At 46.0% G+C, this 27,605-nt stretch overlaps 2 protein-coding genes across 2 annotated transcripts in view; both read left to right on the top strand.

Moving 5' to 3' along the window:
• The first annotated feature begins 2,110 nt into the window (after nucleotides 1-2,110).
• Nucleotides 2,111-10,551, top strand: R3HDML (R3H domain containing like). Its single transcript, XM_058562116.1, has 5 exons — nucleotides 2,111-2,529; nucleotides 5,120-5,238; nucleotides 5,358-5,490; nucleotides 6,541-6,656; nucleotides 10,292-10,551. The coding sequence occupies exons 1-5, from the start codon at nucleotides 2,272-2,274 to the stop codon at nucleotides 10,422-10,424; spliced, it is 759 nt and encodes a 252-aa protein (XP_058418099.1). The 5' UTR covers nucleotides 2,111-2,271; the 3' UTR covers nucleotides 10,425-10,551.
• A 7,903-nt stretch (nucleotides 10,552-18,454) lies between these two features.
• Nucleotides 18,455-27,605, top strand: part of HNF4A (hepatocyte nuclear factor 4 alpha) — a 62,739-nt gene continuing 53,588 nt past the window's right edge. Inside the window, exon 1 of the mRNA XM_058562659.1 lies at nucleotides 18,455-18,569. Coding sequence (XP_058418642.1) covers nucleotides 18,521-18,569 — 49 coding nt within the window. The 5' untranslated portion in view covers nucleotides 18,455-18,520. The remainder of the gene's footprint in view (nucleotides 18,570-27,605) is intronic.

The raw sequence follows: 27,605 nt of genomic DNA, 5'->3' as shown, positions 1-27,605 counted from the left end.
CCTGGGCCAGGGCTCAGCTTGGTGTCCTGGGACTGGGTTCTGCCTGGGGATGTTCAGAGGTCCCTGAAAGAGGAGGCTGGAGGGTTCCAAATGCTTCAACTTTGGTTTTTTTATATGACACCTTTCTTGTAAGTCTACCTCGTCCCGTGACAAAAGTGTTGCTTGTTATTTGTAAAGAATACAAGTAATCAGAGAGGAGAAAATTAAACTCTTTCTTAACCGGGAAGTTCAGCAACTCAGAGACCAACCAGGCTTTGATAACACACACACACACACACACACACACACACACACACACACACACAGATATCTGCATGCTCGTGCACATATTTGTACACATATGTGACACACAAACCCTCATAGGCACATGCATGAACACACATGCTTGGACACACATAACATATAAACATCCACATACTCGCCCAAGTACATGTATACACACAAGCACACGTGCAAACACACACACAGAGCATACACTGTTCTAAGTGCTCCACAAATGTGAACTCGTCTAATCCTCGCAACCGTGCTGTAAGGTAGGCACCATTGTTACTCCTGTTTTACAGATGAGGCACAAAATGATTGAGTGACTTGCTTAAGGACACTCAGTGAGTGAAATAATAGGGATTTGAACCCAGATCCATGGGCTTAATTACTAATTATGCTCCACAGTGCTATGTTTGAGCGGCATCATTGTGGACATCCTCCTAGGCTTTTTTCCTGTGCATCTCGATTGGTTTGGTTACCAAAATGGCATCCTTTTTACCTACCTACAGGGCCCTGGGGTCAGATTTGGATGTGATCCTGGCTCTCTTGCGAACAGGCTGGCTTGACTTTGTGCTTGTTCCTTCACCTCTTTGCGTCTCGATTTCTTCGTCTATAAAGTGGGAACCTATCGTATCTGATTCTGAGGGTTGGCTGAGCTTGTGTGTGTAAAGCGCTCAGCCTGGGCCTGGCACGTAGTACACCTCATTAGATAGGGCCATATTAACCACCTTCTCTGAGGCTGGAGGGCTTTGTAGGGAAAGCAGTCAGAAAATAATCTCCAGATGCAAGGTGGCCTTAACATGTTGGGGTCTGGAACGCAGAGAGAAGCTTCTGGATCTGGGCTCTCCCGAGGACGGGGTGGTATTTCATCCTGGAATCCCTGCCATTGCCACATCCCTACCCTGACCAGCAGCCCAGCCCAGCCCTGCACACTTCCAGGTGGACGCGGGAACAGCAGAGGCGCGAGACGAAAGCCCACAAACGGGCAGGCGGAGCCTCCTGTCCGAGTCTGGCCTGGCTGGAAGGGGAGGGGGCTGTGGGCTGGGATGTCAGATGCCATCAGCTCCCAGGGGACCGTTCAAGTCACTGTGCTGCCAGGCAGGCCGGGGTGTCTGCAGAGGTCCCCTGCCTCCTCGGCCGGCTGCCTCCTGCCATCTGCCCGGGCTGCCCGTCCTGGGTATGCGCCCCTGGGGAGCCTGCTGCCTGGTCTCCCGCGCGCCTCTCTCTGGCTCTTCTCTTTAATTCTATTTCTCTCTCCGTCCTCTCTGTTCTTTTTTCGCTTTGTCTTTCTCTCTCTACCTCTATTTCTGTCTCCCCCATGTTCTTTCTGTTTTCCCCCATCATTGTCTCTCTTTTGCTCATTCTCTCTTATCTTTTCCGCATTTCTACATCTTTCATCCCTTTCCTCTGTATCTCTTTTTTTCAGTCGCCTTTTTGGTGTCTTTTTCTTTTTCTCTGTTTCTTGTTTTTCTTTCTCTCTGCCTCTCTTTTTCTCAGCCTCTTTCATTCTCTGCCATCTGGTTCTTTCTGTGTCTGGCTTTCAAGCCCAAAATTGCAGCCGCTCAGAGACAGGAGGGCCCTGCACTACGCCTGGGGGAAGGTTGGCCCTGCCCCACCCCAGGACCTCGAAGGAGCCCACTTGGAGCAGGGTTGGTGAAGAGGGTGTCCAGGCTGGAGAGGACTGGTGTCTGTCTCTGGGGCTGGTGGGATGGAGCCCTGGCTTTGAGGTGATAGCACCGTCTCACCCCAGGGTCTGGTCTGGATTAGCCACTGTCTGGGCAATTTCTTCCCAGTGCCCAATCCACTCAGTCCACTGCAGTGGGAAGGACGGAGTATTGGGCACCTGGACCAGAGGTGAGTCAGGAGGTCTTTGCCAAGCTCTCAGGGTTAGCATCCCCTGGGATGGCAATGCTGGAGGACACTCAGGGTTTGGTGCCCTCATGCCCGCCCCCTCCAGGCAGCCGGCTCTGACTGCACAAGGTAGACACGTGACCTGTCCAGCCAGCCATGCCCCTGCTGCCCGGCACCGTGGGTCTGGCGGGCCTGCTCTTCTGGGCGGGCCAGACAGTGAACACCTTGGTGCCCAATGCCACCTTGGCACTGGCCCGGACCGAGGGCACAGCTGTGCGACCCCTGAGTGGCCTGGGGGTGCCCCGCTACCGTCGGACGCGCCACATCTCTGCCCGAGACATGAGTGCCTTGTTGGATTATCACAACAACATCCGGGCCAGCGTGCACCCACCTGCTGCCAACATGGAATACATGGTGAGTCCCCAGTGCCCCTTCCACCAAATGCCAGTCAACTCAGTGTGTCCTGGAAGGGCTGGACCATTCGCCATAGCAAGTATCTGGCTGTCTGGGCTCTGTGGAAAGGGCAGGAATTAGTCTGCCCATTTTACAGATGAGGAAATTAAGGTGGTTGCACGGGTCCTCCTGGGAGGTGGGGGCAGAGGCCTCCTATTTATGGAGCATCTGCCGTGTGCCAGGCACTACACATCCCTGAGGGTCTCCTCTTTCCTTCAAGGTGGGAATTGTCATCTCCACTTTCCAAATAAAGAAACTGAGATGCAAAGAATGAATTTTTCCCAAGGTCACCCAGCTGGGATTCCAACCCATGTCTTCCTGCTGCTAAAGGCTGAGGTATTAACCAACACAATACCCTGCCTAAGAATTCTGGCTCTCCAATGGGGACCTGCCGGGGTGGATGGCTGAAGCTTTCCATGCGATTATCTCTTTGCCCCCGGGGGTTTGATAGACACGCCCAGACTGGACAGCCCTCAACGAGCCTGTGGATGTCGAGTTTGGAGCAGTGGGCACTGGTAGCTGGGGTCTCGGGCTGAGAAAAACCAGCAGTTGACCAGTGGAGGAAGCTGGAGTGTCTTCCCTCAAAGAAACGAGCTGGTGCCTCTCACCCCAGCACCCCCTCAGAAGCCAGACTCCCAGAGTGGAGGAGGGAAAGTTTCTCTTTATCACAGCCCCTCCCCGGGACCATTGTGCCAAACCAGCCTGGAGAGATAGGCTTGCAGCCCACTGAGAGATTTCTTTAGGGAAAGGGATTGCCAGTCCGCCCCCTCCAAAACAAATGCATGCTACTCAACAACCTGAAATTTCTTTTGCAACATGACCATCACTTATGGACTAGCTCCTGCTCTGAGCCAGGCACCACGTTAAGTCTCATGGATTCCGCGAAAACAGGATGGACAAGCTCTCCTCCCTCATGGAGCTTGTATTTTAGCGGGGATGATAGAAAACAAATATTAACAACAAAATATAGAGAGAATACAGTGTCAGGTAGTGGTAAGATTTCGGGGAGGGGTGGGGATAGGAGCTGGAATGGCAGGCAGCTAGAGGCGAGGGAGTCATTTATTCGTCCGTTGACTGACTCATTCATTTATTAACGCAGTGACTTGCGCATGGAAGGTCTTCTATTTTTCAAACAATGACGAATTTATTGAGCACCAGTTGTGCGTGCAAGGCACTCACCCCAACAGGTGTTTAATTATTGCGTGTCGTATGGAACAGAGAGAGCTGGAAGTCTCACCAGGGACCCCGGGGAGGGCCAGTGAGTGTGGGTTTCATGTTAGCATGCCCCTTCCCTCAGTTTACCCCTCTGGAGCATGAAGGAAACATTCCTCTGCTTTTCTGGGAAGAGGATGAGCCAGATGACCCTGGCGAGATGCATGGACCCCTCTGTTGGACCCCCGTTTCTTCTTCACTTACTGGCTTCTGCCCCCAGGACAGGTATCTGACCAAACACCCCTTGTTCAAGAAGTCCTTTCTCTCCCACAGCCCCAAGAAAGTTCTGGTCCCCTGTTTCACATTCTCACACCCGCCAGGACGGTAATGATTGTTTAATGTCTCATTTTCCTGTTAGATGTGAGTCCCCGGTGCCTAGAAATATGGTTCAGTATTTGCTGAATAAACAAATGAAATGAATGAGCAAATAGCATCTCAGAGAGCCCCAGGAAGACAGAGTGGAAGGGAACTATTTTTTAAGTGATGATTTTCAGGTTATAAAACTTGGGGCATTCATACATTGGAAAATTATGAAGCTGGTAAGAAGGATGAGGAGGGTGTTCTCTACGTACTGATGTGGATTAATCACTAAGATAACCTATCTTGTCAAGTGAAAAGAGCGAGGTGCAGAACAGAGTGTCTGGCATGCTGCTATTTGTCAAAAAAATATATATATATATAATTATTTTATATTTTATATATTTTTATATATAATTACATATATATATAACCATATATATATAGGCTTGTACAAGTATAGAATATTTCTGGAAGAGGACGGAAGAAACAGTGATGGTGCCTCTAGGGGGCAGGGTGGCTGGAGGGACAATATAAGACAGAGATGAGAGACTTTCCACTTTTCCTCCTTTGGATTTCTTATGTATTAAATTTGTGCATGTTTTCACTACTCAAAAAAAAATACCTTTTGAATTAAAATTTTTAATGTTAAACACATTTTGAAAATACAACAAAAAAAAAATCAGTCATCTTCCCATCAACCCAGGGCTCAGTCACTTCTAGGGACTGCTGAGGACTCCTGGCCAAATACCCTGGGACACTGCTCGGAACAGAGAGCCCCGAGCTTGAAGTCCGGTGAGGGGAAAAGGGCAGTAGACTAGGAGTCAGAGACCTAGGTGTGGATCTCGGCTCTGGTGTGGACTTGCTGTTGACCTGGAAGTCACAGGCCTCTCTGAGCCTCAGATTTCTAACTTGTCGAGGGGATCTGTTGCAGGGTTCCGAGGAGATGGGGGAGTAGTGGCGCCATGTCTGTGTGCATCTCTACACTGTTGAGATGGTGGTGGTTGTTCCCCAGGGGATTTCATGACCTTTCTTTCCCCAGGTCTGGGACGAGCGGCTGGCCAGGTCTGCTGAGGCCTGGGCCACCCAGTGCATCTGGGCCCACGGGCCTTCACAGCTGATGAGATACGTGGGCCAGAACCTCTCCATCCATTCTGGCCGGTGAGTGACCCTCTGCCCTTCCTTCACTCAGTCATTCAACGAGGTCACCGAGCAAGCTGGTGGCAGAGTGACTTTTCCCTTCTCCCGCCCAGCATCTTCCATCTTCTCTGCCTCCCCAGGTACCGCTCGGTGGTGGATCTCGTGAAGTCTTGGTCTGAGGAGAAGCGGCATTATTTGTTTCCGGCACCAAAAGACTGTAAGCCGCGCTGCCCCTGGCGCTGCGGTGGGCCTGTCTGCTCCCACTACACCCAGGTACCCCTTTGTCGGGACCGTGGGCCATTGGGAGAACAAATCGTGGTCCCTTAGAAGAAAAAGACTGTGGTGGAACAGAAATTAGAAATAAAACAAGAGGCCCCTATGGACTTCCTTTTACGTAATAAGCCTCTTCCTGGAAAGTTGTGTGTATGTTGAATTGAGCTGAACTAGATCTTGTTTTGAGTGGCATAGGCGGGCTGACCAGGTTGTCTGACCCAGAATGGAGATGTGTGGTCTGACAAGTTCAAGAGTGACTTGCAATTCAATAGGCCTAAACATTTTCTGTTTTCTAAGGCTCCCACTATCTTAAAAAAAGAAATACCAAAATAAGGTTACAAAAAGTGTAGTATATTTTGAGTGCTAATATTGAACATTTTAACACTTATCACACATAAAAATATAATGCAATATAATGTTGCAAGGAACAGGACAGAAACTTCCAATTGTATGACAAACGTCTTCTTTCAGTCCTGTTGATCTCTCTGTGACTCATTTGGAGGTAATGTCAAAAATCTAAATTTGAGACGCTCTAATTACCTCCATTTTAACAAAGAAGAAACTAAGGCACAGAGTGGTTAAGTGACTTGGTCAAAGTCACACAGCTGATGATATTGAGACTCTGATTCTAGGCTGTTTAACTCCAAAGTTTGTGTTTTAACCTCCAACACAATGATTTTCAAACATTAGTCACTAGGAAAAAAAAAAAGAAAGAAATCTAATAGAATGGTATAGAAAATATTAGCATATATCACACTTGTAAAACTTTTGTTCCAATTGTGTGTGTGTGTGTGTGTGTGTGTGTGTGTTTGTACACTGGGTAACAATATAAAGTTTATTCCTTACTGTTAGTTGTAGTAAAAAAAAGTTTGAGAAACATTGTAGTACAATATGCATCCAGCCCCCTCACCTTGAGACAGGTAGACTGCCTCCTCCAGGAAGACCTCATCTAATGCACCCACCCTGAACCAAGCCCAGGACCCTCCCAGACCCGAGGAACCTGCGCCCTGCTGAGTCCTTCTCACATTGCCCCTGTCTGTCCTTCCTCAGATGGTGTGGGCGTCCTCCAATCGGCTGGGCTGTGCCATCCACACATGTGGCAGCATCAACGTCTGGGGCAGCACTTGGCGTCAGGCAGTGTACCTGGTCTGCAACTATGCCATTAAGTAAGTGCAGTACCAAGACAGAGAGGGTGCTGAGGCGGGAGGTGGACCCTGAGGTGGAGTGGGCAGAATTCAAAGAAAAGGAAGACACACAGGACACCTCGCCTTCCTCCATCCTAAGTAACCTCAATACCGTACAATCTGGTAGTTTTAGAGAGTCAATTATTAATACTTTTTCTTTACCCAAGTTTCACGATTGATTGGGAGATAGACAGAGGACCGAGGCAGGTGGATAGGCTGCCTCCCTGATGAAGTCGATAGTGGAAAATGGGGCTTAGATCTGCCCGCCAATGGGCTTGTAAATATCTCACTATTGAGTTAGACCTGCACCCATTGACGGGCAGCGGTGGACAACCACAGGCCTCTTCCTACAGGTGCAGAGTCAGCTCCTCTAAGCACAAGAAATAGAATCCAAGAACACACACTCCCTGCAGGCAGGCAGATCCCATCAGAAAGACAGGAAGTGGGGCCGGCCCCGTGGCATAGAGGTTAAGTGCGCACGCTCTGCTGCTGGCGGCCAGGGTTTGGATCCTGGGCACGCACCGACGCACCGCTTGCCAGGCCATGCTGTGGCGGTGTCCCACATAAAGTGGAGGAAGATGGGCACAGATGTTAGCTCAGGGCCAGTCTTCCTCAGCAAAAAGAAGAGGATTGGCATGGATGTTAGCTCAGGGCTGATCTTCCTCACACACACAAAAAAAAAGACAGGAAGGATGGAATGAGCATGCTCAGCTCCTTCTCTCAGACTCTCCAGTCAGCTTGGTGGGAGAGAGGTCACGAGGGGTCTTCATACACAGACTTTCAGAAACACAGAGAAAGGGGAATGACAGTTCCCATCCAATGCAATATACAAACCTGCAAATATTACAGATTCTCATACAAAAACAAGAACAAATCTAAATAAACAGGATATTTAGAAAGTCAAAATTACATAATGATAGCCACCTTCTACTCTCACTTAGCCCTTGACCGTTTACAAAATACCTTCACCTTATTATCTGGTTGAAGAGATGACAGAGAGAAAGAAGGAAGGAAAAAGGGAGGGACACTGGGAAAGTATTTTCCCTTTTTACATTAAGAAATTGAGGATCAGAGAGGTTAAGTAATTTACCAAAAGTCACAAAGCTGATAAGGGGCAGAGCTGTTTGAAACACAAGTCTGTTGATTCCAAGTCCCACGTTCTGTCTACTATACTATCCTGATGTTCTGGAAGTCATTGGAAGCCAGAACACAAATCCTCAAGCTAAAATATTTATTTATTAGATGGTGACATCTATTGACAATTGTCATATTGCAGCCCAGCTTTATTAGGAGCTGAAAGCAGCTCAAGGGGCTGTTCCAATTTGTTTGCTGATATATCTAGTTTATATAGTTAGTATAGTTGTTAAGATTTTTAGGCTCTGGAGTCAAGACTGCCAGGGTTCGAATTTGTGATTTAACTTAACTCCTCCGTGCCTGTTTCTTCATCTGCAAAATGCAAATAAAATAGTACCTACTCATAGAATTGTTGAGAGAATTAAGTGAGCTGAGCCAGGTAATGCCCCCGAGCTCATAAGAATTTCAGAATACGTGTTGGTTCTTCTTATTACCAGACCTGGATTTGATTCCCAGGTCTACCATGCACACACTAAGGACTTTGGAGAAATCATTTTGTCTCTAGGCCCTCAGTCTGCTCTTTTAAAATAGGGCTAACACTGCCTGGCTCACAGAGGATCATAGTACATAGTTGCCCACAGTACATGCTCAATAAATGGTGCCCATGACTGTAACTAGGTTATAAACTCTTTGAGGGTGGGAAATAGACCCTATTCGTTTCTTATCCTTCCACTACTGTGACTTCAACCCTTTATTTTTTTAAGCAGTAGAACTTTTTTCCAAGTGGTCAAATTAAACAAAAAAAAAGAACCACTTTGATTCCATCAACGCAGATGTCCCCACCACCCACTCTCCCTGCCCCCAAATTTCTACCTTATGAGAACGGTGGACTCACAGCATCTGGCACAAATCCTGAAGGCCAGTGGGTGCTGTGGAAGTGCTGAATGAATGAATGAGTCCCGTATGAAACCAGAAGTGTGTGTTTTTCTAAGCACTTTGGCTGACTTTACTCACATTCATTCAACAATCATTTTTGGAGAAAAAATATTCCATTTCTGCCCACAAAGAATGTTCATTTGAAGTGGAAGAAATAAGGCTCTGGGACTTGCAGAGATAACTAATGCTACAGGCCAATTGTGACATATTAGGCAGCATGAGCAAGAGAGAGCTAGGGGAATGATTTTAGGCCTTGAGAGGAGAAAGAGGGAAAAAAAGAGAACTCTGTGGGCTGGGATGGAGAAGAGAGCTGTGGGAAGATGAGTGCATAAGCTGGATCCACGTGCTGCTGGGGCAGTCTGGAATGCCTGACCAAAAACTGTAGATGTGATTCCATAAGCCAGAGGTTGGCAAAATCCAGCCCACAGCCAAAATGTGTCCTGCTGCCTGTTTTTATAAATAAAGTTTTATTGAAACACAGCTATGCTATTTGTTTACATATTACTTAATGGCTGCTTTCATGCAATAGAGACATTGGCCCTCAAAGCCTGAAATATTTACTATCTGGCCCTTTCCATGAAAAATTTGCCAGTCCCTGCAGAGGCAATGGGAAGCCACTAAAAGTTCTTGAGCAGGAGAATATGATGAAGGCTTCCTTCTTTTTAAAACAGCTTTATTGAGATATAATTCACATACCCTACAATTCACCCATTTGAAGTGTACCGTTCAATGGGTTTTACTATATTATAGTATTAATTTTTAAAAATTGTGGCAAAATACGTACAACACAAAATTTGCCATTTTAACCATTTTTAAGTGTACAACTCAGGGGCATAAAGTACATTCACAATGTCGTGCAACCATCATCACTACCTATCTCCAAAACTTTTTCATTTCCCAAAAGGAAACTTGGTGACCATTCAGCAATAACTTCCCATCCCCCCACCCACAAAAGGCCTTGGTCTGTTGAGAGGATTAACTCAAGAGCAGGCAGGATGGATCTGGGATAAGGCCACTGAAGAAACAAATGTACAGCAGTGGCCATGATGAGGCTTCATGGGCACATCCCCCAGTGACTGAATTATACTCATCATCTAATTATTCTAGCTCTCATTGGCACAGCACTCTTAAAAGTCACAAAGTGTTTTCTCATAGACCATTTCACATATTTTTTACAGACACCATTTCATTTGTTTATTTTACTCAGAGGATGAAATCAAGGCTTAGAAATGAGACGGTTTATTCTGTCACCAGCTGGCAGGTGGCAGAATCCAGGACCAGAACGCAGATCTGTCTGTTGGGGGTTGGGAGTGTGTGGGGGGGATGGAGTGAATAAGAAAATCCATACTTACTGGAGAGGCACTTATTTGCCAGGAACGTTGCTAGGTGCATGCACACCTGGCTCCATTATTTGATCTTCGCTGCATCCCTGTGAGAGAGGAAGCTCTTGGTTTTACAGATGAAGAAACCGAGGCTGCCAAAGTGACTCACAAGGTCACTCAACCAGTTGATTGCGGTGCTGAGGTTTGGAAACCCATGTGAAGGTAGCTCATGTTAAGTCTCCTCTGTCCCCTGATCCTGTCTCCCTGGGATCTTTTCTCTTCCAGAGGCAACTGGATTGGTGAGGCGCCGTACAAGATGGGGCGGCCGTGTTCTGCCTGCCCCCCCAATTACCAAGGCAGCTGCAACAGCAACATGTGCTTCTCTGGGCTCAAATCCAACAGGCTCCTGTGGTTCTGAATTTTCCCTGGGCTCTGGTGGGCCTCCAGCTGGGGCTGACCCTCCAAGGGTCCCTCCCCTAAGACAAGGTCAAGGAATAATTTTTTTAAAAAAGACATGAATTAGGCTCACTTCCACCGATCTGGATTTTCCCTCCTGATTCCATTTCCTAAATGTCCACGTGCCAGAAGCAAACCTCCTTGCCTTCCTTCTCTCCTCAGTTACATCTTTCTCTTCTCTGGCCTCTGGGAAGGAGGCCTGCATCTTTAATTGACTCAGTTCTCAGCGAGCCAGGGCTGGAGGGAGCAGTGGCAGCAGCAGCTTTGTGACTCTCAGGCCTCAAACCCGCAAGTCTTTGTCCATCCAGTGAAAGTTATTTATTAAATAATCTTTGGCCTGAAACCTACCTTCATTCCTTCAATAACAGCCAACCAGCTTCTGGGCAGCCTTTGAGGACCTGTGGTTCCCTCCTTGAGTTGGGAACATTTCAGGTCCAAGCTTTTAAGAAATAATTGAAATTAGCTTGTGAACACCCACTCCACTTTGCATGTTACTGGAGCCACCACAAGGTCCAGGCCCCCTTTTTACAGATGGGTACACTGAGGCTCAAGGAAGGAGTGTGATTTACTGAGAGCTGCACAGCGTGTCTACAATGGCATCTAGGTTGGAGCTCAGGCTCTCACATCCCCTTCAGGTGCTTCAGCACCTCTCTAAGCGCTCAAGACTGAGAGTCAAAAACCAAAGTTGGCCTGAAGGAACTTTCTCTTTCTGGGCCTTTTACTCTTTCACTCTGTCTCTCTGCCTTGGTCTCTCTCTTTCATCTACTTGCTGCTGCTCTCTCGCGTGCGCTCGCTCTCTCTCTCTCTCTTCTATAGAATCTCATTCTCATTCCCATAAACCATTTCCCCTCTCCCCGCCCTACCCAGATATCATAACACACAAAAGTCCTTTTGTCTCCGAGATAGTAAAATCTCTCCTCAGACCTTGTCCTCCAGCTGGGGCCCCCTCCCTGCCTGGCTGGACAGAGCTCCATTCAAAGACCTGGATGGAAAACAGGCCCCTTTCCCCAGAGTCCCTATGTCGTCCTGGACGGAGTGAGTTTTCTCCCTCTTGGTCATTCCCACCTAGGCCATGACCTGTGTCAACATGTCAACATTCCCCCTTCCGCCCCCAATAAAGTCGTTTGAGATCTGACGTAGTGGTTCTCTGGCGCCTTGCTCTCTCAGCTCCAGGAGGGTCAAAAGAGGAGAGAAGGGAACTGAGGAGGGGGAAGTTGGAATGAGGGGAAACCAGCTCAAGAGGACGACCAGGGGAGGCAGCCAACAGCCCCTCAGCCCCTACTTTGTGCCAGACATGCCGGCTAGATCAGTGCACACGTCCATGTGTGTATATTATTACTTCATTTTACAGATGAGAAAAATGGGTGAGTGCCCATTTCCAAATGGGCTGGAAATGAGTGAAATAAGAGAAACAAGGACACCATTGTGAGTTCATTATTCTCGGATTATATCCTTCCTACTTTTGGGGGGAGGGGTATTAAAATATCCTTTCATTTATAAAATAATGATGACAATAAATATTAGATTTTTAAAAATTATTAATGTTTTCATATTGGGGGAAGAAAAGTCTTGCCAATCCTATGTCAATTTCCCAAACAGTTCTGGAAATTGAAATGGCACGTGACCCCTGGACGAAATGACATGCATAAGGTCACATAGCTAGTAAGGAGCAGACATGGGGTTTGAATTCAGCTTCATCCGACCCCCAAATCTGTGTTGTTTTGATGCCCCACATTGCCCTCCTGTGTCCTGAGTACCAGGATAATGAGAATAACAACCACTGTCATCTATGAACTGCTTGTACACTCAGTCTCATTGCATTATCACAGCTGTCTTCAGTGTTAGGTAACTTTAAGTCTTAGATAACTGTTCCTATCCCTATTTTACAGATGTAAAAACCGAGGCTAATGAACCTGAATTTGAATCTGCTTTATATGACTCAAAAGCCTGATGTCTTAACCCATTCATTCTCTTGTCTCTCAGTTAATAAGGGAGAAACTCAGGGGTTGGACAAAGGTAGAGATAATTAAGCAAAAAGTGTCATTTTAGGGTGGGAATTCCAGATGACCTCCTGGGTTCCCCGTTTCTGAAATTGCCTCTGAGAAGAACCCAGGCTGAAGGAGAAATGAGCCAGTTGGGCTTCCTCCCGCTGGCCATGCCTGGACGCTGCAGACCTGAGGGTGAGGGCTCTGGGTGGAGGGGGTTGCACGCAGTATCCCCAACTGAAGGGGACCTTTTGCCACAAGAAATCTGTAACAACTTTCAAACCTCTGTAGTGTTTTACACTTTTTGAAGGTTTTCATAAGCCAGTCTCATTTGATCACTCATTCGCTCATAACGTTCAACAACAAAGAAGGTTAGGAGCATGGACCCTGGAGCCAGACTAAGTGCGAATTTAACTTCGTGGCTGGGTGCGCTTGGGGAAGTCACTGTGAGCTCTCAGTCTCGTCTAGCAAATGAGGACGCTAATAGCATCTGCCTCAGGAGGTCGTTCAAAACAGTAAATGAATGAATACTTGCAAAGCACTTAGAACAGTGTCTGGCACGTAGTAAGTACCATAAAACTGTCAGCTCTGAGCACAGTCATTAATGTATAGATCAGGGTGGGCAAACTATGGTACACAAGCCAAATCGGGCCCACTGCCTGTTTTTTTAAATAAAGTTTTATTGGAACACAGCCATGCTCATTTGTTTATATATTGTCCATGGCTACTTTCATGCTTCCACAGCACAGATGAGTAGTTGCAAGAGACTATATGTCTCACAGAGCCTAAAATATTAACTATCTGGCCTTTTACAGAAAACGTTTGTCAACCCTTGAGATCTATAATATTCCTATATTCCTGAAGCTTATAATTCTAGTGGGACAGTCAGGCATTAAACAGAAGATGAATACAAATACTTTATTATAGTGGAAGTAAGTGCCACCTGGAGAAGAACAGGGAATTACAAGAGCGCAGTCTAAACGAAAATGGGTAGTCACCTGGGTCTTCCTGCAGAGAGATGTTTTTTGATGAAGAAGAGAAGCTAGTCAGGATCTGAGGCAGTGGTGACAATGTGGGTGGAAAGCTGGGAGAGAGAGTACATGGAAATAGCAGAGACTAAGAGAAGACCCGCTGGGTGTGGGGGGAAAGGGAGTGAGATGACCCTGGCAAGGGAGGCAGGGGCCAAATCATAAACACTCTTGGAGCGTCACTCGAGGCCAATGGGGAGGCACCACCAGAGTCTGACAGTGGAACGCCATGTCAGATTTGCACCTGAAAAGATAGTCTGGCTGCATTCATGGGGAATAGATTTGACAGGGCCAGAGTGGATGCTGAGATTTGGGGAAAAAGGCTAATTCAGTAATCCAGGTGAGAAATGAAGATGGCTTGAACCAAGATGGTGGCACTGGAAACAGAGAGAAGTGGATACATTTTTGAGATGTTTAGGACGTGGAATTCAAGGGGACTTTGATTACTTTGGTTAGGTGTGGGTGTGAAGGAAATGGAGTAGATGAGGGTGCATTTTATCAAGATGGGGGGCACAGGGGAAGGAAGGTTGAGGGAAGCCAAGAGGAGGAGTGCAATTAGGGGCATGTCATATTTGAGTTGTCTGTGAAACATGTAAGTGGGGAGAGCTAGGAGGCAGTTGGATACATGAATCTGGACTCCAGAGGAGAAATTTAGGTTGGAGATACGCAATTGGGAATCACAGGTATATGGATGGCCCTTGAAGTCACGGTAATGAATGAGAAGAGAGATAACAGAGTGAAAAAGAGGTAAATCTAGAACTGAGCTCCAAGTAACTCTAATATTTAAGGACAGGTGAGGAAGCTGAACTGTCAAGAGACAGAAAAGAAAGGAACAGTCAAGAAGGAAGAAAACCAGAAGACTATAATAGTATGGATGCTAAGGGAAGAGGTCATTTAAAGGAAGAGGGGTCAACTGTCAAATGCCGTTGAGGATCTAGTAAAATGTCCATTGAATGTTTAGGCACCGAGTCATTCTAACTCGCCAGTGAAGACTCAGTGGTGTGTGGTGGGGAGGAGGACAGAAGCCAGATTGAAGGAGGTAGTGTGATAGGCAGGAGAGGGGAAAAATAGAGCCAGGTAGTGTAGACAGCTGTTTTAAAAGTTCAGCAACAAGAGGGAGGAAGGAGGTAATGTAGTTAGCTGAGACAGGGAAGGAAGCTCTTGAGGGAGCTCTTTTTTTTTTTTTTTTTAATAAAAGAGATATTATAACATATTTAAATGTTGATAAGATTCTGTTTCTAGAAATTTGTGCTACTCCCTGCATGTGGGTCAAGACACATGTACAAAGATGTTCACTGTTTGTAGTGGCAAAACCTGGAAACCACCTAACCGTCCAGCAGTACGACACTAATAAAATCACTTATGGGACCTTCACACAATGAACGTGACGTAGCTACTTGAGACAACAAGGTAGGTATGCTGGTACGGAGCTGGCCTTTGGATACTATGGAGAAAAGAACAAGCAGCAGAAGAGTGTTTAATGTGTTCCCAAAAATATATAGAGATATGTTTTCACGTATTTATATGCATTTACATTTTTGTGTGTATATTAGTCACATTTGGCTGCCATAACAAAATAATGTAAGTCGGGTGGCTTAAACAAAAGAAAATCATTTTTTCACAGTTCTGGAGGCTTGAAGTCTGAGATTAGGGTGCCAGCGTAGTTGGGTTCTGGTGAGGGCTCTTGTCCTGGATTGCAGACAGCCACCTTCTCACTGTGACCTCATATGACAGAGAGAGAGTGAGCGAGCTTTCTCATGTCTCTTCTTATAAGGACGTTAATCCTATCGGATCAGGACTCCACCATTATGATCTCATTTAACCTTAATTACCTCTGTAAAGGCCCTATCTTCAAATACAATCACATTGGAGAGTTAGGGTTTCAACATACGAATTTTGAGAGGACACGATTCGGTTGATAGCAGTATGTATGTATATAATTTCTGGAAATATATACAAGAATTTGTTCAAAAGTTCAATAGAGTGAGATGTGGAAACTAAACTAGAAGGAAGGCTTGTATTTCATTACATGCTGTTTGTACAATTGTCATTTTTAACACATGTGTGCATTACTTTGTTCATTTACAGAACTAGTTTAAAACAAACAAAGGCAAAAGGAAAGATCACATCACACAGTCACAGTTAGAAAGACTGACAACAGCAGTGATGAGGATGTGGAGCAAATAGGAGATTTCTTACCCTGTTGGTAGGAAGGCAAAACGGCATGACCACTTTGGACTACAGTTTGGGAGATTCTTATGAGTTAAACATATATATACCATATCAACCAGAAATTCCTTTCCTAGAAATTTAACAAAGAGAAATGAAAACAGACGTCTACATGAAGACTTGTCCATGAATATACATAGCTGCTTAATTCATAATTGCTCCCAACTGGAGCCATCCCAAATGTCCATCACTAAGTGAGTGGGTGAACAAATTGCAGTATATCCATTCAACGGAATACTACTTAGCAAGAAAAAAGGACGTGGATATAGATGAATCTCACAAACACGCTGAGAAAGGGAGCCAGGCACAAAAGAGTAAATGCTGTCTGATTCTATTTATTTGACATTCTAGAAAAGACAAATCTCATCTAGAGCAATGGAAAGCAGATCAGTAGTCGCCTGGAATGGGAAGTGCTGGGAGGATTGATGGCAGAGGAATAAAGGGAACTTTTGGGGGCGATGGAAATGTTCTGTACCTTGATGAAGGTTGTCGTTACATGGGTGTATACATTTGTCAAAACTCATAAAACTGTACGCTTGAAAAGGGTACATTTTATCATATGTAAATTAGACCTCAATAAAGTTGATTTTAAAAGTCTAGAGAGGGAGAGGTTGAATATATGGGAGAAATCAGGTGTGGTCACGTGGGGATCCTGAGCAGCGGGAAGAGGTAGAATGCAGACCCAGGTGGATCTGGATGGAAGGAGGGGAGAGCAAAGTGCAAATGCAGGTGAGTTCGTGTGGTGGGGGGTGAGGCAGGTTCAGGTGTAAGGCTTGTATTTTCTCTGTGAAGAAGGCAAGGCCTCCTCCTGCTGAGGATGAGAATGGAAAAGTTCTGAGAGGAGAAAAGATTGGAAATAGAGGTAGAGAATAGAAGAGCAAAGAGAGGAGAAACAGGGTCGAAGTTCTGGCAGTGTGGAAGGATCCATCAAAGTCAGTGATTATGAATCTGCAGTGGCCCCATCTCTCCCTCTAAGTCATTTATTTTTCCAGCAGTGATTGGCTGCCGGCATGGAGGCAGGAAGAAAGCAAGATACTTAGGTTCATCCAGGCTTGGGCTTTTGTCAGGTGGTTGGAAGGAAAGGAACTGAGAGAGAAGCAAGAGACAGACTAAGATAATAGATTGTGAGCTTTATTTATTTATTTATTTATTTATTTTTGCGAGGAGATCAGCCCTGTGCTAACATCTGCCAATCCTCCTCTCTTTGCTGAGGAAGACAGGCCCTGGGCTAACATCCATGCCCATCTTCCTCCACTTTATATGGGACGCCGCCACAGCATGGCCTGACAAGTGGTGCGTTGGTGCGCGCCCGGGATCCGAGCTGGCAAACCCCGGGCTGCCGCAGTGGAGCGCGCACACTTAACCGCTTGCGCCACCGGGCCGGCCCCAGATTGTGAGCTTTAAATGGGCAGGAGGAAAAGGAAGACAGGAAGGTGCAACAGGTAGGGAGAAAATAGAAGGAAGAGAGGACTGGAAACAACCCCATTGCCCATCAACAGGGGACAAGAGGTCCCCTTGATGTGGCTGAGCAAGCCCACTGGAAAAAAGAGACTGTGGACAGAGAGGAATATATCGATTAGCTCTTTTAGAAGTGGAGCCATGTGTGAGGTAGGTGTTACTACAGGGAAATGACATAATTTACCAAAACCATACGCCAAGAAAATGGTGGAGCTGGGGGTCTCTGATTCTTCTGATTCCCATGTTTTACTGCTTCTCCTTTGAGCTCTCTCTAATGTGATGGAGACGTTGGTTGCAGAATCCCAAATCAGGCCATGAGACCCAACACTGGGACAAAAGAAATGGGACCATTCCCCAAAAGGCAGGTGGCAGGTGTCTAGTATGTAAGACTGTTAAAACTCAGGATGGCTCTGCATCCAGAGACCAGGATGCAGATGTCAGCAGTAGCTTGCATTTTGAATGGGGAAGAGGACCAATGGACCAGTGGAAGGAGAAGGCAAAGTGCCTTTGGCCCATGGGCCGGGAGTCAGACCTGTGTTTCTCCATCCCTCCTAGCACTCACTAGTTTGTAATCATATCTTTGAATGATTATCTGATTAACGTCCATTAGTCCTCCATTAGCCCACAAGTTCCATGGATGCAGGGATGATGTCTGCTTTGCTCCTTTCTATATCACTGGAGCCTAGCACAGGGCATGGTATATAGTAGGTGCTCAATAAATATATGTTAGGTGAAGGGGAGATCACAGTTTGCAATTCCAACTCCTCTATGCACCAGCTGTGAGACTCCATGTGAGCGACTTCCCTCTGTGCCTCAATTTCCTCATCTCAAGGTTTAACTCAAGCATGACAATGCCTGTATGCAACTTCCAGCATTCAGTAGGCGCTCAATAAATACAATCCTCCACCCTCCTCCTTTTCTCCTCTACCACTCCCTCCTGCCTTGTGCCACACCCATTGTTTGGAGCCATAAAACCCAACCCAGGTTGGACTCTCACCTCCCCATCCCCTGCTGGTCAGTCCCTTCCCTCAAGTGGAGAAGGGGAGCGGTGTCCCCTACATCTGGCTCCAGGTGCCCCCAACCCCAGAGTACAGGACTGGGGCCCAAGTGGACCTCCAGTCTGGCCAGGTCGCCGTTGCCATGGCAACAGTGACAGTCCCCAGCCGCAGGTTCCCTAAGTGACTGGTTACTCTTTAACGTATCCACCCACCTTGGGTGATTAGAAGAATCAATAAGATAACCGGGCGGTGGCAGCTGGCTGCACTCACTGCCTTCCTGGTGGACCGGCTCTCGCTGCCACTGTGTGTGGGGCCCCAGCTCCTCCATGCCCCCGGGTCTCCGGCTGGGCGGGCTCGGCCATGGTCAGTATGAACGCGCCCCTCAGCGCTCCAGTGGAAAGTCCCTATGGTGAGTGGGGCCAGTGGATAAGGCTGGGGCGGGACCGGACAGGGTGGGACCACGAAAGTTTGGGAGACCCTGGGGCACCCTTGTATTTTTTCCAAGGGGTCCAAAGGCCCTCTGAGGGCTCCCCTAGAATGGCGGGAAGCCCAGGGGAGGCATGGGATTTGCTTCTCTAAGCTTCCAAACAGGCATGGCGAATCTGCTGTGGAAAGTGCTGGGAGGGGCCGCAGGAGTCCCCTGCGGGGGCTTGGCTTATTTTGCCTGCCTAGAGAGACCACTTTCCTGGAAATGCATCCCAGGGGTCTTTCCAAAATTCCACAGCAGGTGGGGCTGGAAGCATCATCCCCACTTTGCCGCGGGGCCAAGCTGACCCCACAGAGAGCCTTGCTGGGCCTAGGTCATTGAAATGGCTCACGGTCTACGTGGGATGGGAGCCAGGGCAGAGCTGGCCGGCCCTTCTGATGAGGGCCATTAGCTCTGGATAATTCAGCAAGGGGAAGCCGTATAGAGCAACGCACGGTGCAGGGTGTTAGAAAATGAGAATGACCTCGTGCTAGAAGTGCGAAACTTAGACGCACGGCTAGAGAAGAGTGCATTACTGACGGTGAAGGCCTCGGCTCTACTGCTCGGGGTGACTCCAAAATTGGAAGTAACCCAAATGTTCCACAGTAGAAGATGGGTGAATAAAGCATGATCCATATTTAGGATGGAATGCTATCCTATTGTTGAAAGAAGAAAATGCAGATCTGTGTGCAGATAGGGAAAGACTTCTAAGTTACATTAAGTGAAAAAAGTAAGCTGAAGAAGGGTGTATAGCATCTTATAATCTGATAACAAAACGGATATACGCATACGTATGTACACACACATTTGTGTTTGCATAGAAAATTAGTGGAAGGATACAAAGAAACTGCTAACAGAGTTTTGTTTCTGATGGGGAAGGTTCAAAAGAATGTTTTACTTTTTTTGCACATTTTGGATTTTTAAAAATTAGGTATATTTTATAGACTGATTTAAATCACACACATGCACAGATCTTGTTTCTGGAATCCAGTAGATCTCCGTTCTGGTTCTGTGACTTGAGACAAATTACTCAACATTTCTGTGTCTTGGTTGCCTTCTCTCTGAAGGGAGATAGGGTGTCTCAGGGTCTTCTCGGAGGACTAAAGGAAAGCAAGAGTGTAAGCCCTTGGCACCATGCACAGTTTAAGGACTCAATAAACATTACTTAATATCATCATTAGCTGAGGACAGATTGCCTCAAGGAATCAGGGACTGGTCCCCTCACTGGTCCAGGAGATCTTCGTTCTTTGACCCACCATCAAGCAAGAGTATGTGATGCAGTGGAAATAGCAGAGGTTGAAGAACCAAAAACAGCCTGGAGACTCATCTCTCACTTGAGCTGTGCAACCTTGAGCAAGTCACTTCCCCTCTCTGAATCTATTTCCTCATCTGTAAAATAGAGAGAACAACAGGACCTATCTCACAGAGGGTGGTGTGATTAGAGGAGATAGCACAGCTAAAGGGCTGGGCATGCCTTAGGTGCTTCTTCCAAGGTTAAAACACAATTGTAAGACTTGGTTAACCCTGTGGCCAGAGAAGGACTCATTGTTTCTCAAAGGGGTCAGACAGTCAGCTTCTGGGGAAGGAAAGCCCCAGGCCATAAGCCTAAGCTGGGGTGAACAGAAGGCCACATAGAGCTCCTCCCAAAGGATAATATTATTATAATAATATAACCAGACAGCCTTTCACTGTATCCTAGGTCTACCCACTTTGTAGGATGTCCTCTCACATTCCTTCATCCCAGCCTCTATGCAGTGCTCATCATATAGCAAGTATTCAACAATTTTTGGATGGATGGATGGATGGATAGATGATGGTTGGATGGATGGATGGATGGTTGGATGGATGGATGATGGATGGATGGATGATGGATAGATGGTTGGATGGATGACTGGATGAATGGATGTTCTATGCCTATTACTTCATTTAATTCCCACAATAGTTGTCACGATAAATAACATTATTATCTCCAAGGACGGAAAAGAAAACTTAAGTTCAGGATTGTTAAAAAAAAAATCATCTGACTCCAGACCAGACACAGTCCATCTGTGCTAACCCCCACCCCCTGCCTTGGCTAAGCTGCAGATACGGCTGGGCAGAGAAAGCAGGGCTCCCACGGCCAGATTCGCAGCGTGCATCAACAAAAAAGCACACTGTTATCCTGGGAGAGTGGGGCATCCGCTGGTGTGTGTGTGCATGTGTGTGTGTGTGAGAGAGAGATAGTGGCTAAAAGACCCTGCTTTTTGGATAAAATAAATCTAGGTTAGAATCCTGGATCTGCCCTTTTTTTTTTTTTTTTTTTTTTTAGCTCTGTGGCCTATTCTTCTCTGAGCCTCAGATATTTCATCTGTAAAATGAACTAGGGAGGTCTGTTGGGAGGCTCTGGAAAAGATACACTTTCCGATTGAAGAAAGAAGTGCTTTGAGGAAAACCCCTTCTCCTGGGGGTCTCTAAGGGGGATAATAATGAATCTCCTAAGGTTGCAATCGCAGAGGTAAGTTGCTGGGTAGGGAACATGTACACAGCAGAGCCTCAGGAGAGGTGATGGAGGGCAAGGTTGTGGTTAGGACCACATGAATTATTACACAAGTGCTTAGAATAGTGCCTGACACAGAGTAAGCACAAAATACATCCCAGCAGCTGTCTCATGTACTTGAACCTTGGTAGGACAGTCTTTAATGAGCTGATCTTTGGTGTGGTGATACTGGGTGAACTTACCCTTTCCTGGACTTGCAATGCATTCGTGGCACCCTGGATTCTGCTTTGCAATTCTCATCAAATAGTTTACTCTGATCAAATCATATGTGCCTTGTGGTGTCTGTCTCCCCCACCAGACTATAAATTCCACGAGGTCAGGGACTTCAATGGTTTTTTCAGCCTCGCACATCTCACACGGTGACTGGCACAGAATAAATGCTCAATGAGCATTTGTTGGATGAATGAATTGAGGGAGGTTTTAAGAAACAGTCCCGTGACAATGGCGAGCAAGGTCAGCCAGATCCACGCTCTTCCCTTCCTTCCTCTGGCAGCCTCACTGTGTCGGCCTTTGGTTTTTGATCTGTCCCATTACAGACAGCATCAGACATCTTGTCTGCACTTGAGTGTCTGAAGCTGGAAGGGGTTTTCCTCGAAGCACTTGTTTCTTTTATCAAAAAGCAAAATGTTCCCAGAAACCTGCTGGCAGACTTCCTCGGTTCAAGGAAAGCTGGGAGGTCAAGTATCTGGTGGAAAGAAACGGAAAAGCAAGACTGGCTTAGGCCAATGATGTTCTTTTCTTAGGGTCTGGCGCAATGCTCCTCCGAACAAAATTGGGGTTCTTTTATAAGGGGTTTCTCAACTTCGGAGCTAATGACGCTTTCCTTGGATAACTCTCTGTTGTAAGGCATCTGTCCTGTGCATTGTAGGATGTTGAGCAGCTTTCCTGGCTTTGACTCACTGGATGCTGGCAGCATACTTCCTCTCAGCTGTGCCAACCAAAAATGTCTCCAGACATTTCCACAGGTGCCCTGGGCACATATAACATACTGTGTTATAAAGATGCAGGAATAGCTGCTGGGTCACATCTGCTACAATTGAGTGTGCTGTGACTCTCGTGCGGTAGTATTTGCTTTGCGTTCCAGGATCTAGCTCAGTGCCAAATTTGGGGCTGCCCTTAGCAACCGTGAGGATAAGATGCTATGGTGTGCGTGTCTGTGTGCTAACCCGACTCCTGGCTTTGTTGTTTTCCTACCCTTATTTTTCTTTCAACAAGCTTCCCTTGATTATTTCTTTTGGCCCTGTGGGAGTTTGTCATTTTTGTAAGCATCACAAATCTCCTTGAGGGCAAGGTCTGTATTTGTCTGATTCTTCTTGTTCTACTCCAGGCTACCATAGGGTCTGGCCCCATGTAGAATTTGATGGAGGTTTATTTAATGAATGAATAAATGGGAAGATGGATGGATGAACAAATGAATGGATATCTGGGTGAGTGGATAGGTAGGTGGTTTGATGAATGGATGTGATGGGTTGGTGGGTGGATGGATGGATGGATGGATGGATGGATAGGAATGGATGGAGAGATAGATGGATTGATGGAACAAATGGATGAATGAGTAACTGGGAAGATGGGTAGGTGGATAGATGAGTGGATGGATTAATGAATAGATATGATGGGTATATGGGTGGGTATGGTGGATGGATGGATAAATAGGTGGATGGAATGGATGGAGAGATATGTGAATGGATGTGATAAGTGGAAGAATAAGTAAATGGATAGATGGGTGGGTGTATGGATGGATGAATGGATGGATGAAAAGATGGATGGATGGATGGATGGATGAATGGATGGATGAATGGATGGATGGATGGATGGATGGATGGATGGATGGATGGATGAGATAGGTTGGGCTGGGCTGAGATAGCAGTACCTGCAGGTGCTCAGGACAGGACAAGTAAGGAGGCAGGGGGTGATTCGGCCACTGGTCGACAATCCTCCATCAGGGCAGTATATCTGTTGCTAAGTGCCAGATAAGCCTGATTTCTCCTGGGTACCTAGGCCTAGTTCCTTTGACCAATGGCATCAGCCTCAGGCATGCTCAGAGGCTGTTGTCAGAGGCAATTTGGTTAAGTGGCTCTCCCACTTAAAGCTGCGCGATGGTGGACAATAGGCTTCAGCTCTCTAATCCCCAACGTTTTCATCCATCAAATAAACCTTGGCTGCTGTGAGGATTCCACGAGTTAATGAAGGAGAAAAGCTATCATAAAATGCTTTGTCTCCCTGAAAGGTTGACGGGCCCAAAGTTGGGTAGGACCTCAGACGCTGGCCAGCTATGGGAGTGTGTTGGATATCAGGCATGGCTGTTCCCACCCTTCATTTCCAAAATATAGTCTCCCCGACCCCTTTCCCCTTTCTCCTCTGTCCACACCGTCTTCCCATCCCACCTTAATTTGATTTTAGCCCCTGTGGTTCAACGCTTCACAAACCTAGCTGCATATGGGAAACTTTCTTAACTTGACATATTTTGGGGCTCCACCCCAGACCTGGTGACTCAGAATCTCCTGAGATCCGTTCCAAGAATCTTTTATTTTTTTATGAAGTTCCTTTTGTGATTTTGGGTATCCAGGTTAGCTGGAGTACAGAAACCATTGACTTGTCTTGTCCCGTTTTATAAAAGGAGGAGGTGGATACCCAGATTGCATCCTGCCTCCACCCAGAAGTCTCCCGCATTCACGAATTCATTGTTAGCTTGTTCATTTCTTCAACAAACGACCACTGGGGGCTTATGGTATGCAAGGCACTCACTGGGCACTGGGGGATTGTAGGAGAATAAAACTTGGCTTCAGATCTTGGAGAACACCCAATCTGGTGGGAAAGACGGACAAACCAGCAATAATCAAATACGGAGAGCCATGATATGGCCAGATAGGCCACTATGGAAACACAAAGGGACTTAGGAGGAGGGGAAGGGGTCAGGGACCTCTTGATCCTGGAGGAGTGGACTGATATCTAAGCTGAAACCTGAAGGTTTAGCAGGAGTCAGCCAGGAGAAAAGAGGGAGGGGCAACAGCATATGCAAAGGCCCAGAGCCTTGCCATGAACTGCACTGCTTTTACTTACATTTCGCTGCAATTAATTCCATCTTTTATTGAAAGTATCTTAGGACTTTTCTGATTGTTTCATGAATGATTTATTTTATTCCTAGAAAGATTATGAGATGCTGAAGTGCAGGAACTGTGCCTTCCATTTTTTCTGACTCACTGCCTCTAGCATGAGGGTGGGCCTGTGAAGAGGAAAGAAATTTGTTTCCCTTTAAGCCCCTTCTATGTAATGGGCAGGATGCTGGCTACTTTATGTGTTTTCTCCCTTTTAGTCCTTGCAATAACGCATCCAGGTGGGAAGTATTATGCCCATTTTATAAACAGGGAAATTGAGATTCAGAGTTGTTGAGTGAGTTGCCCTGCATCACACAGCAAATGCGTGATTAAAATCTAGTCTGTCGGACACCAACTCTTCATTTTTTTAGCTACACTTGTTACCCCTTATTATAGCATCTGAGGGGCTGTATAATTTTGTGGTTAGAAGCTTAGACTCAAGAGTCAGACTGCCTGGGCTCAAACTGCCACCTACTAGCTGTGTAAATTACTCAATTTTCTGTGCCTCAGTTTTTTCGTCTGTCAAATGGGGTGATAATAATAGCATCTACTTCATATGGTTATGAGAATTAAAGGAGGTTAATATCTCTAAAGTGCTGAGCATCTGGCACATAGAAAGTGCTATGTAAATTTTAACTATTGCTGTATTATATCTCAATTTTAACTATTATTATTATTGTACCTGTAGAGTGTGCACCTACTATGTGAAAGGGACTGAATGCTAAGTATGTGCTAGGCATTTTGTAGCTGTTGCAGAACAAACAGAAATGAATGAAGGATATGTAAGTGGTTGTTCCAGGATGCAACTGTCTGGCTGGAGAGTCAGGACAAAGCTTCGTTCCGAGCCTTCAGAAGCCCTCTGATCCGTGCAGTCTGTTCTCTGGGGCCTGGTTCAAGAGTCTGGGCCTGGCTGGAGCAAATGGGAGGCATGGAAATAAAAGGAAGAGACCTGCCCTGGCCACAGACCTGGGAAAAGGCTCTGGCCCTGGGCAGCTATTGTGACTCACTCAAGTCCTTCTCCAGCTGGCTCTCTGCCTCCTCTTCTGAGAAATGGAGGCATGTCCCTGGCTCAGTGGTCATCACACAATATTCAGGGGAGCCCTAGGAGTCAGGAAAGATGCCCCGGGGTTCACTTTGAGGCCAATGAGGGTGTTCAGATAGACCAGCCCTCTTAGCCTCCCCCACCCCACAACCTCTGGTTCAACCAGAGAAGCTCCATTTTGACTTTTGAATGAAACACTTACTGAAAGGACTCCACGGTTCAAAAATGTTTGGAGAAGCAGAGGACCAGACTGGTGTGTTTCAAACTGCAATCTTGACCCATTAATGGGTCACACGCTTTATTGGGTTGTATTAGTTAGGGAAATACTAGCTAATGTAACAAACAAGCCCAAAATGTAAGTTAGAAGTTTATTTACCTCTGTCACATAGTCATCCAGGGTGTTCCTGGCCCAGAGTGACATTTATCATTTCTACTCACATTCCACTGGTGAGAACTAGTCACATGGCCTTGGCCAAATGCAAAGGAGTCTGGGATATGTGGTCCCTAGTGAGGCAGCTATTTTCCAGAAATAATTCTAAACTATGGAAGGGGAAGCATGGATTTGTCACTACACAGTTGACCACCTCTGCCGTGGGGTCATGTGCTCACACATACACACACGAAGTCAATATGCATAGCAAATATGAATATAGAATTTTTTACATCACATATTTTAATTAAAAAGTGCAGATAGATACATAGTGATAAAGCAAATGTGACAGAATGTTACCAGTTGGTGAATCTAGGTGAAGGATGTGTCACTGCTCACTGTACTATTCTTTCAACTTTAGTAGGTTTGAAATTTTTCAAGGTAAAGTGCAATTGTTAAAATTTGCTACACTTATGAATAGAATAAAATAAGATATAAACAGAATAAGATTTAATTTAAGGGGCCAGCCCGGTGGCGCAGCAGTTAAGTGCGTGTGCTCCGCTTCAGCGGCCCGGGGTTCGCAGGTTCAGATCCTGGGCACTCACCGACGCACTGCTTATCAAGCCACGCTGTGGCGGCGTCCCATATAAAGTAGAGGAAGATGGGCACGGATGTTAGCCCAGGGCCAATCTGCCTCAGCAAAAAAAAGAGGAGGATTGGCATCAGATGTTAGCTCAGGGCTGGTCCTCCTCACACACACACACAAAAAGATTTAATTTAAGCTTAAGGGTTTTGAATCGTAACTTTAATACAGGGCTTGGCAAACTTCTTCTGTAAAAGGCCAGACAGGAAATATTTTAGGCTTTGTAGGCCAGATGGGATCTGTGGCAACTGCTCAGCTCTGCTCTTGTAGCACAAAAGCAGCCATAGACAATAAATATATGAATAAGTGTGGGCTGTGTTTCAATAAAACTTTATTTACAAAAACAGGCAGAGGTTGTAGTTTGCTGACTCTTGCTTTAATATATTGAATATTATTTTTAAAAAGCCTTTGAAGCACATATTTTTGGTTTTAAGCAGATATATTATTTCTAGAGTGCAGTTCAACAGCCTTCATTAGAAATTATAGATTGGCAGTGTCCAAGGTGTTAGCGACCCCAAATCTGTTAACGTACAACACCCCATAGCCTCGCGATGCTGGACAAAATAATTCTAGCACATTTGCTGTTCACATAATCAACTGATTTCTTTCATTGTCATTTCTTGCTTTTTCTTTGAATAAAAATGTTCTATTTTTTAAATATTTTTATTGAATATAGTGTTCATATAGAAAAGAACATGAATTACAAATCACAAATAGATTAATGAAATTTCACAAAGATGACCACATATTTTTTTAATGAAGTAAAATAGAATAGAAAACATCCTAGTGCATCTCATGAAGAGTTAAGTTCGTGTGTGTGAAATTTCTGTTCCATTTCTATATGTTTACGGATGTGTGTCGGGGGGGTTGTGAATATAGCAAATATTTATAGAGCACTTGCTAGGGCTTTACACATGTTAACGCCTTGTCTTCACAGTGATCCTGTGAGGAGGTGCTATTATTGTCATTCTCATTTTATGGATGAGGAAACGGAGGCACAGAGAGGTTGAGTCACTCAGCAAAAGTGACATGGGCACTACAAGGGAATGCTGAGGTTACAACCCAGGCAGTCGGGCCCCAGAGTCTATGTTTTGACTGCCACCCTTTATTGCTACTGTATATAAAGTATGGGATGTAAAATGTGTTTCTTACTGAGGGTCACGATCAAAAATTAAAAGCCACTGGATAGAATGTTCCCAAGGGTTCTTTATAGATCTAAAAACAGCATACTTTTCCTTAGGTGTACCCACAGGGTACAGGGGCTGATTTAGATCGTACATGGACAAACACTTT

This window comes from Diceros bicornis, chromosome 19 (genome assembly GCF_020826845.1).
Source record: "Diceros bicornis minor isolate mBicDic1 chromosome 19, mDicBic1.mat.cur, whole genome shotgun sequence".
Taxonomy (NCBI): domain Eukaryota; kingdom Metazoa; phylum Chordata; class Mammalia; order Perissodactyla; family Rhinocerotidae; genus Diceros; species Diceros bicornis.
Note: the sequence above shows the minus strand (reverse complement) of the source record. Positions and strands in the feature narration are given on the sequence as shown.